At 43.0% G+C, this 11,044-nt stretch overlaps 2 protein-coding genes and 1 long non-coding RNA gene across 3 annotated transcripts; 2 read left to right on the top strand and 1 right to left on the bottom strand.

The window, feature by feature from the left end:
• Window positions 1–458: 458 nt before the first annotated feature.
• Window positions 459–3,996, bottom strand: LOC113506301 (membrane-bound alkaline phosphatase-like). Its single transcript, XM_026889143.1, has 5 exons — window positions 3,630–3,996; window positions 2,688–2,880; window positions 1,831–2,003; window positions 1,091–1,742; window positions 459–999 (listed from the first exon to the last, which is right to left on the bottom strand). The coding sequence occupies exons 1-5, from the start codon at window positions 3,972–3,974 to the stop codon at window positions 665–667; spliced, it is 1,698 nt and encodes a 565-aa protein (XP_026744944.1). The 5' UTR covers window positions 3,975–3,996; the 3' UTR covers window positions 459–664.
• A 109-nt stretch (window positions 3,997–4,105) lies between these two features.
• Window positions 4,106–4,752, top strand: LOC113506302. The gene is made up of 2 exons (XR_003401713.1): window positions 4,106–4,287; window positions 4,363–4,752. It is a non-coding gene; the product is annotated as an uncharacterized LOC113506302 (long non-coding RNA).
• A 3,031-nt stretch (window positions 4,753–7,783) lies between these two features.
• LOC113506300 (membrane-bound alkaline phosphatase-like) lies at window positions 7,784–11,004 on the top strand. The gene is made up of 6 exons (XM_026889142.1): window positions 7,784–7,938; window positions 8,017–8,309; window positions 9,366–9,558; window positions 9,645–9,814; window positions 9,920–10,571; window positions 10,660–11,004. The coding sequence occupies exons 1-6, from the start codon at window positions 7,875–7,877 to the stop codon at window positions 10,848–10,850; spliced, it is 1,563 nt and encodes a 520-aa protein (XP_026744943.1). The 5' UTR covers window positions 7,784–7,874; the 3' UTR covers window positions 10,851–11,004.
• The last annotated feature ends 40 nt before the right edge of the window (window positions 11,005–11,044 follow it).

Here is an 11,044-nt window from a genome sequence, read left to right on the forward strand (position 1 = left end):
CCCATTAAATTGCAGTTTTATACCGTCGGTGCCTGATTACTGAGCCTAACTCAGTTGTCAATGTCTTTTCTTTGCTACAAGTAGCTATTTGAATAGCTAGCTAGAACATTTTCTCTTACTCATCCATTTTGCTATTTCTGATTAATTTCATTGCGGATTCCAAGGCAGTAAATTGTCAACCTTGGGACAGACCGAAGTTCTGTTTCTTGTTGTTTTCGTTGGTTTCATTGTAGATCCTGGCTTACAGGAGTTGCAATGATGGGCATATGTGGCAGGCTGGCACAAATCCATACATAAACCGGTAAGCTAAGTTTTTTTTCATTGTCTTTGACGAAGTGGTTTATACAAACTAATAAGGAAGGAAAATAATGAATAAAGAAACTTGAAACAAGTATGATAGTAGAGGATTTAAGCAGGTATTACCTTAATTAATTAAAATAAAAGTATAAAACATTTAATTCGAATAATAATGTATAATTAAATTAATCTTAACTAGGTACCCGAAATTTAAACAACTAAACATACTCAGGTTGAAAGTAACATCAGTCTAAAGAACAAATCAATATAATTATATTGATATAGTTTCAATAATATCGAACAGATCACCCTGACCGTTTAGTAAAAATAACTATTTTGTTATTCATAGCTTACGAGTATACAAAAATTAGTGTAATAACAAAGTAAGAGTAGTGAGTAGAGCAAAAAGTGCGAGCGTAGCGCTGACAGGCGCCGCAGCTGATGGTTCAGCGGTCGTTGGGCTGGCGGTAGTAGCCTCTGGAGGGTTCGCCTCTGGCGTGGAGGTGGTGTCGGCCTCGGCACACGAGTGCAGGCCGGGACCGATGCAGGCGGCGTAGGCCATAAGGTGGGGTATCTGATTCTGCTCGTACAGCCCCGTGAAAAGCATATGGTAAGGACCGCGCGCGAACACCGCCACGTCATCACCACCGTGTGTTTCCGAGTCTAGGGGTACGTCGACATGCGATTTCCACGTCAAAGTGCCTGTAAAGGATAAACCGTATACGTTAAATGCATTCATTCATCAATAATCTTGTTGTTGAATCTACTATGAAATACAAGGAGTAATACTTACCAAATCCGTTCTCTTGGGTAACATCGGATCGCTTTCCATTGACATGTGGACGGAAACCAGGCCCATTGGTGTACGATAGCGTCATGTACGGCACATTATTTTCGTCAGTGTCTCTTGAGGGTCCAAGAATGCTATTACCTCGTCGAGAGTACCCGTTGTACGACATAACGTGGGCGTGGTCGGCTGTTACTACGATTAGAGTATCTTCCTCCGAGAGCAGCTCAACGGCGCGCTTGATAGCTTTATCCATTTCAAGAGTTTCGTCAAGAGCTAAGTGCGCAAGGTTGTCGTGATGGGCGTGGTCAATGCGACCGCCCTCGACGAATAAAAAGAAACCCTTCTCATTTCGGTTCAGCATGCGGATTGCAGTTTCCGTGAGTTGCTCAAGTGTGGGCTCAGTGTTGAGATTCGCTTGCATGTGATACTGCAAATGGTTGCTTTCAAACAATCCTAATAAATATTCTGGCAGATTATCATTCAGTTGCAGAAGCTCACTGACGTTCCAAACGTACTTAAAAGAGACACCACGGGCAGCTTTGTCCTGTTGCCACTCTTCAATTAAATTTCGACCATCAGTCCTTCTGCCGGCTTGCGATTCTTCATCGGTCACTGTGGTTGGCAAGAAGTTGCGCCTGCCACCACCCAAAATAACCTGACGAAATAAAATACAATGCAGTACAACTGTATTACACTTGAAACTAAATAGATTATAATAGCTAACTAAAAAAAATGAAACTAACCTTGAACTTGTTGCCGGGATGTTTGTGTATTAGTTGGTAAGCTATGTCGGGGCAGGCGTTGATGTCTTGGTTCGCCGCTTTTACTTCTGCGTCGTTCTCCCAGTTGCGGTTCGCCGTCTTGGCGAACACGCCGGCTGGAGACGCGTGAGTAATGCGGGTTGTTGTCACAATACCTGCGACCCAACGAAAAAATATTAAACAATCAACGATTAATTTGACAAGGGCAACCCGACTGTCTCCGACTTTCCAATGCCGTTGTAAATTTGAAGTGACAATTTCACATTTAATAATTCTATTAGTATTTTTCACATAACATTCACGAAGTAGTGTAGTTTCTATTTATTGTGGTAAAAATAAGCTTCCTAGGCGTAGTTTGATTTTCCTTAGGTGTATGATCATATCGACAGGGAGGATTTTAAAATATGATATCATCATTGGCCTAGCCTTTTCCCAACTATGTTGGGGTCGGCTACCAGTCCAACCGGTTTCAGCTAAGTACCAGTGTTTTACAAGGAGCGACTGCCTATCTGACCTCCTCAACCCAGTTACCTGGGCAACACGATACCCCTTGGTTAGACTGGCTGTCAGACTCTTTCAAGCTTCTGACTACCTGTAACGACTGTCAAAGATGTAGGAATAACAGCCGGGACCCACAATTTTACGTGCCTTCCGAAACACGGAGGAACTCGTTATGACAAAGATGGTCACCCATCTACAGACCAACCGCGTCAAGCATAGCTTAACCTGTGATCGAATCACTTATGCGGTTATAGGTTAGCCACGAGCATAATACAAGGAGAAACAATTTTTGAGTTTTAAGGAAAGTTGTCAATTTTAGAGTTTGTGTGGAAACTGACCAGCATCTCTGCCGTCGGCGAGCGCCCACTCCGCGATAGACTCCACGTGGCGGGCGGTGTCGATGGATGACTCGCAGTTGTGTCGCTGCACGCTCGCGTCCACTCCGAGTAAGCCTTGATTTGTTTTGACGCCGCACAAATACGCCGTCGCGGAGCACGCTGAGTCCGCAACTTGAGAGTTCACGCAATACGTCTGGAATGTAAGAGTATTATATCATTTATGCCTTTTTTTAAATAAATAAATAATAAATTAATTAATGCGGACAACATCACATACGTTGTTCTGAACCCAAAGTAAGTTGCTAAAGCACTTGTGTTATGGAATTCAGATACAAAGAAGGTACCACAAACACCCAGACCCGAGACAATGTAGAAATGTGAATTTTTACATTGACCCGATGGGGGATCAAACCCGGAACCTCAGAGCTAGCGACACCTTGAAACCGGTGCGTACACCACTCGACCACGAAGGTCGTGACTTGTGAGTGTAATATTGCTAATATTAGTGATTAAATGAATAATCATGTGAATCAAGCGCATTGTGGCCGTTGCGACCTACTTGTGGCATAAACTTGTGGTGATGAAAACTAGCTTCAGTAAATTTAGTAGGTACTGAGCTAATAGAAAGATATTTTATCTTTTTTATCTCTGACTAATTTGGATACGTATTTTTTTATTTTGTATCGTAAATTTAAAATGATGGGGATACAGTTGTTTAAAATTTCGTGTGGCGTCACTTACGCTTTTTACTAGTGTGACATTTTTATACTTCTTAAGTGCTTTTTATCTGGAAAATAAATTCGCATTCAATATGTTTTGCAAACATGTCTAATATTTTGTTTGATTTGGTTAATCATTTTAATCAAATTTTACTCCATAACTGAACCAAAACTAAATTGAAATCTAGTCCGTATAAAATATATTTGAAATGCGATTTCATACCTTACTTAAACCGGAAGTGGGGAAGCTTTCAAAAGTCATCTGTGCTTCTTCGCCGGTGGCGCCCTGTCGCTGTCCGAGCAGCGCACGCGCAGCGGCCAGCGTGGGCACGGACATGCCGTCGCCCAGGAACATGATGACGTTGCGGGCCTTGTTGCGGTTGGCGGGGCGCGCCAGGCGCTCCTTGAGCGCGTCCTGCGCCTGCGCCCGCCAGTGGCTGCCGAGCAGCTCGGCGGGCGTAGCGCGGCCGGCCGGCCCGGCGGGCTCAGCGGGCTCAGCGGGGTGGTAGCGGTCGGCGAGCGCGCCGCAAGCAGCCACCAACACCAGCAACGTAACTATCGACCTCATGGCTATGATCACAACTACACACTACCGCGGCTATACTAAGCTTTATATGGTTTTCTCGAATAATCTAATCTTGCATTCGTAACATAATCAGAAAACATTACATACTCATGTAAGTCAAACAATATAGATAATTTATTCACAAAATTGAATACATTAACATGATAAATTAGTAATTGTAGTTGATTAGATTACATGAATAAAATAATCAATAAAATCCTGATAACTGCCAGTCCGACTCGCGAATCGTCAGTTAGTACCTAGTACCAAGTTACAATTACAATAAGCAAATACAATCAATTGATTTATTCAAAAAGTAAAAATATTATTACTGTTAACGTCTTTTTTTACTCCAGTCCTGATGATTCACCTTGAGGTCCTTGCATTGCAGGGTGTTCACAAACCTTCAAGTCACCAGCGCAATAACAGCAGAACAAGCATTCGTGGATCTCACAAATGCTTGTCCTACGCGAGGTTTTAACTCGACAATCCATGCAGTAAAAACCATATATTTAAGCTGTGTGTGGTTTAAAATGCAAAAAGTTTAACAGGTATGTCAGTAGTTTATTGTATTCAGTGGTGACAACCCTGTGAAAACCGGTGAAGTTTGCTTTGACTTTATCTGTTTACTCAAAGGTAAGCGCGAGTGCACGCTTACTTTGTAATATCCCTACTAATATTATAAATGCGAAAGTAACTCTGTCTGTCTGTCTGTATGTCTGTCACGCTTTCACGCTAGGAGTACTGGCTACTATAAGTACTAGCTTATATTATACTAGTATAGTGGTTTCTTAGGTTTACGCGAATGTTAGACATTGAAATGAAACTACTTTTACGGATTTTATCGCGGTTTAATTTTAGATGTCTGCAGTCGCCGAACATGCTGAAGGTTCCAGCCATTATATTAGATTTGACCAACCACAGATCCTCGCTAAAGAATCCAAATTCCTACCTAGGATGTTTCGCGAGGCTATTGAGATTAGAAAACACCCTAATTTCAATAGAGAAGATGGCTGGAAGATATCACCTACTTGGGATCCAATAATAAATAAACTCAAGGCCAAACCCAAGAGCAGCGCTGCAAAACATCAAGACACAGTGAGCTCATACTGCAGTACTGCTGTCGGACCACAAATAATTAATTAAAATATGAAGGTAGAACGAGCAACATCTTCTGTCAAGACGAACGCCATCTCAGTCTGCCCGTGACCATGATACCTGCAAAGGTTTTGAAACGTCGGGAACTAAAATCTAAAATTAAACCGCGATAAAATCCGTAAAAGTAGTTTCTGTTCAATTATACTAGTATAATATACACTAGCTTTTCGCCCGCGTCGAGGTCGGTTATATTGCGTTTCGAAGAGAACTCTTCAAAAGTCCAGGATAATAACTATCCTATGTTCTTTAAGTCGCTCCTTGTAAAACACTGGTACTCAGCTGAAACCGGTTGGACTGGTAGCCGACCCCAACATAGTTGGGAAAAGGCTAGGCCGATGATGTTCTTTCTCAAGGTCAACACTATCTCTGTACCAAATTTCATTAAAATCGGTTCAGTGGTTTAGACGTGAAAGTGTTACAGACAGACAGACAGAGTTTCTTTCACATTTATAATTTTAGTAGGGATTTACGTTTCAACTTGTATTAAATCGTGCTAAGCCACAATTTAAAGTACAGTCTGTCCTAAGTGAATAAAACTAATAGATTTAAAAAACCTAAATATTCACGTTTTTATATGTCATTCAAATTTTATGAATATTTGTCCAGCCGTTCTTATAGTTGTAAATTGCAGTGTCCTCGGGTTTGAAGCTACCCTAAAAATTTCAGCTAAACGGGAAGTCCCTCAAAATTGAGTTACAAAAATCTAACCGGAACGATCAACCAACAAAAAAAGGAATAAAAGTAAGTTGTATAAAAACGTGGGAAAATGATTGATTTTGATATTGAATCTAGTTGTAGAGCGACCTGTAGGGCTAGTTATCCTGCCTACAGCGGCGCGTGGAGTAGCCGCTGTAAGCCATGACGTGCCGTGCTCGGCCAGGTGGCCGGCGGAGCGGCGGCGCGGCGGCGCGGCGGCGCAGCGCGCTCACAGCCGTGTGGAGCTCGACGGTCTCGACCAGTGTTGGCAGCGCCAGGTTGTCGTGCAGCGTGTGGTCACAACAACTTAGCATGTGGATTTTATATCATTGTTTGCAGTCATCCTGAGTTAAATGAGGCGTGGGACAAACATGTATGTGATTCACGAATGCTTGTCCTAACTCTTGTGAAACCCCGTGACACAAGGATTAAAATCCTTAGTGAGACTGGAACTATTCTTATGAAATATTAAAATAATTCTTCTCCTTTAGTGTTTCGCATGATTGCTTTCATATAAACTATTCGTTTTACATCAAAATACATGTCTTCACGTTTTTATGACAGTCAAGAAGTCTGCAGCAATTTGGTTACATCTTAACGTAGTTATTATAGTGTTTATCTATCTATACTAATATTATAAAGCTGAAAAGTTTTTTTGAACTTTTTTCTCAGGAACTACTTTTTATAATTAATTTTTTTTTGTGCTGAATAGACCATATACCAAGGAAGGCTATATAACACCACGCTGCAACTAATAGGAGCGAAGATACAATGGAAAATGTGGAAAAAACGGAGAAAATTATTCATCTTTGAAACCCTTGCGTGCGCTGCGAAAGCGGTTCAAGATCTCCTAACCACGTGGACGAAGTCGCGGGCACCAGCTAGTCATAAAATAAATGTAATCGTTTTATGTCAATCTCATTGATTTATGCTTTCGGTCTGTTTTAAATATAGCATCAGTTTAAGCAAACCTATTTATTTACTTCTTCAGATAGTTCTCATCATCTATATCAATTTTCCTTATGAAGTCATATGAGGTTTTAAGGTAGGGTTCCATATGAAAAACCCATAATATATATTTAAAATAATTTTATTGCTTATAAGTTGGAAAAGAATAATATTTACGTAAAGAAAACCTTTTATCAGAATCTGTTCAGTAGTTTGTGTAAAACGCCAACAATACTCTTACAAAATAGTAACATTATTTTGGTTTCCTTGACTTCTATTAAGAAAATGTTTCTTTATATTTAATTTTTGCTTAATATTTAAACTGAGTTTACAGTTTCATCATAGGTACTTGTAGAGTGCCTAAATTAAGGCCGAAGCAAAAGCTGCGAAAATATCTGTCTGCGATTGAAAACAGCTGATAGGAAATAATAATATTTATTATATTTTGTTTGAAGCATTAAGGCGGAAATAAATCGTTACAAGCGTTGAAAAAAAATCGATATTGTACTATCCTTAGGATTTGTTAGTTAAACCTAGCCAAATAAAGTATGCTACTAATTACTATGTCAAATAAAGTATATATTCAAATTTCAAATCTGTACTTTAATCCTAAGTGGATTAAAGTTGCGGCAGCGTGCGCAAGGAAGGCCTTCTCGCTGCAGACATTGAGTGATTGGAGTCTACGTGCCGTCTTAATAAACAGATTTGTTTTACGATCTAGCGAAGATCGTTCACTTTTATTACCATAACGTGACCAATGTTACATGAGCTACACGTGGACTTCTTATTATTAGTCTAGGATTGTTACAGTTACACTGTAACAAAGTAGAGACGTGTCGTATTGTGGTCGTATTACCTACTAAGGTAGTGGCCTACTAGCCAACCGTGTTAATATTAACAAAACGCAAATGAACGGCGTAAAACATCTTCAAAAGATAAATCCCAAGTGACACGGTCGTCGTTATCTGTGATGCGACGAGTCGACTGAGATCGGCTTCGATTGAGATGCTATCATTGGGTGTCGGCGGATAGTCGCGGAGGCCGGGTCAGTGGAGCGGCACGCACGCTTGGTGCCAGTGAGAGCCGCGCGCACTGCGAGTGATGGCGCGCCCCCGACACGTCGTGCTGCTGCTGGCGGCAGTCGCGCTCGCGGCGCCCGCGCGCGGTACGTAGCCCGCCCCGGGCCCGCCGGGGCCGCCGCGCGGGGGCGCGCCCGCCTCTCACACGGTGTTTGTTCCTCCAGGGCGAGACGCGTACCACAAGCTGCTGCGCGGGTCCCCGGCGCCGAATTCCAGCGTCCCGGAGAGCGAGCTGAGCCAGCGCTACTGGGCGGCGCAGGCGCAGGCGAGCCTCGCGGCGCGCCTGGCGCGGCCCGCCGTCACGGGCACCGCGCGCAACGTGGTCATGTTCCTGGGGGACGGCATGTCCGTGCCCACGCTGGCGGCCGCGCGCACGCTGCTTGGACAGCGCCGCAACGCCACCGGCGAGGAGACATACCTCGCCTTTGAGACGTTTCCAACTGTAGGACTTGTCAAGGTAATACTTGAAACGATCATCATTCATACTATATCAATTATAAGCAAAGTTCTGTTAATGAATTCGTAATAAAAACACCTTCATTTCGTTCGTTTCATGATATGTTGTTAAACACATACTACTAACTGTAGATACTGTTACCCTTACTATAACCGCATTACATTTGTGATTTGTTGTGTTTGTTGTTATAGCGGCAAAATCATCTCTCACAGTACAATGTGAGTCTAAGTGACAAACTGTCACGGTTCATATGATATAGCATGGTGACGTACAGACAGCATTTTAGTTTTACTAATTATTTGACAAAACCGAAATTACATTTGGTGGGTTGTCACGTTATTGTGAAGAAAACATAGTTACGTGGAATAATGATCAAGTTTAGTTAATAAATAAAAAATAACTGCAGTCACGGAAACTGATAAGTTCTTACCAATTACTTTGATACAACAATGATAATTATGGTAAATCGTCATAGCAATGACTCTATAGCAGTAATGGATTTTTTTAAAGATCTTCTTGTAAATTATTGAAATTAGGGTGTTTTCTTAAAATCTTTTTGCCATATCTATTGTAAAGTATTTTACACATATTTTACGATAACTAATTTCTTTTGTTTTTTATTTAACGACTGACGTAGGGCCTAAAACTATTTAACTGCTTTGTAACCACGCGGACCAAGTTGACCAGTAATACATATAGCGAGCGGACAGTATTTAGAATATTTTAATAACAAAAATGACATGGTCAAACTTGATTTTGACCACGCATAGCGGAATTGATTTGGTAACCATTCAAGGGGCATGCAACATCTCCATGTTATTGTAACATACGAGTATATTATGTACTTCCTTATAACTGCTCTCCCTGAGATTAACGCGTTGAAACAGGCAACCAAGCTCTTCAACACAATACAATGAATTACAATATTAAAATAATATTATTATATGTAAGTAGTTATTAAGTTTATTTTATTAGAATCGGTCGATATCGGTCGTCCTTCCCAGTTTTCGGTATGCGTGTGGTTTGGTTGTACTACAGAGAAGTGTTGTGTCGCAGACGTATTGCGTGGACGCGCAGATCGCAGACTCGGCGTGCTCGGCGACGGCGTACCTGGGCGGGGCCAAGGCCAACATCGGCACTATCGGCGTGAGCGCGAACGTGCCTCGCGAACACTGCACGGCCGCGCAACTGCCGCACAACCACGTGCATTCTATCGCCGAGTGGGCCCTCTCTGACGGCAGGGACGCTGGTACATATATATCTAATATCCCGCAAGAGGTTTGTAACAACTTTCTCGGATCAACTTTAGTTTTCAGTTTGATGACGCATTTACAGGTATAGTGACGACGACGCGCGTGACGCACGCGTCCCCGGCTGGCGCGTACGCGCACACCTCCTCCCGCGACTGGGAGAGCGACGCCGACATCGGCGATGCGTGCGCCGGCGCGCGCCAGCAGGACATCGCGCTGCAGCTGGTGCACTCACATCCTGGAAACAAGTTTAAGGTAAGCTTAAAACTAAACACACTCCTACATTGTGTCTCTCACATTGATGCTTATGATAAACATGCAGCCAGGAAGGTAAAATATACAGATTTCGTTGTCCTGTAGGTCATTTTAGGTGGTGGACGTCGAGAATTTTTGCCCAATACCACTGTTGACGAAGAGGGTACAAATGGTAGAAGACTAGATGGGAGGCACTTGATCAATGAATGGCAGGCAGACAAGAAAGCACGTAACGTTAGTTACCAGTACGTGTGGAACAGAGACCAGTTGATAGCAGCTTCTGCAGACCTTCCCGAATACCTCCTGGGATTATTTGAAGGCAGTCATATGCAATATCACTTGGAAGCGGATTCAAAAACGGAACCAACTCTTGCTGAACTTACTGAAGTGGCTATCCGCTCACTGAGTAGAAACAAGAAGGGTTTCTTCCTTTTTGTGGAGGGGGGCCGTATCGATCACGCACATCACGACAACTTAGTTCATAAGTCTCTGGACGAAGCTATCGAGCTGAGCGCGGCCGTGGAGCGCGCTGCCTCGCTTCTGGCTGAGCAGGACTCGTTGCTGGTGGTGACGTCAGACCACGCCCACGTCATGAGCCTCAGCGGCTATACGCGGCGCGGCGGCGACATCCTCGGGCCCTCCGACGACAAGGGTGACGATGGCGTGCCCTACATGACGCTCTCGTATGCCAATGGTCCAGGCTACCGGCCGCACACCGACGCCGGACTGCGACAAGACATTTCCAAGCTTGAATACCGTAAATATCTTCAATCCTAATAATAACATACAACTGTAGTATTTGCAACTCTAGCACATGTATCGGTAATTTTTGAATTTACTTTCAGGCGATATCAATTTTGCGTTCCCGGCAAGCGTGCCCCTAGAATCAGAGACCCACGGCGGAGACGACGTGGCTGTGTTCGCGCGCGGGCCCCACCACTCGATGTTCACGGGGCTGTACGAGCAGAACCAGCTGCCGCACCTCATGGGCTATGCCGCCTGTATCGGCCCCGGTCTGCATGCCTGCCACAAGTGATCCCACAATACACGGATTGAGACTATAACAACAACAATGTTAATCATAGTCAAGCGTAAAATAGTGTGTGTTATTACATTGTAATACTGTAAAATAGCTTCCTAAGTGTACTTACCTTACATAATAATAAAACGCAATTGCCATTTTAACTTTACATCTGGTTTATTTGAATACCATCAATGTTGTTTTCATAT

The sequence above is a fragment of the Trichoplusia ni genome, assembly GCF_003590095.1.
Source record: "Trichoplusia ni isolate ovarian cell line Hi5 chromosome 9 unlocalized genomic scaffold, tn1 tig00001717_group8, whole genome shotgun sequence".
NCBI classification, from domain to species: Eukaryota; Metazoa; Arthropoda; class Insecta; order Lepidoptera; family Noctuidae; genus Trichoplusia; species Trichoplusia ni.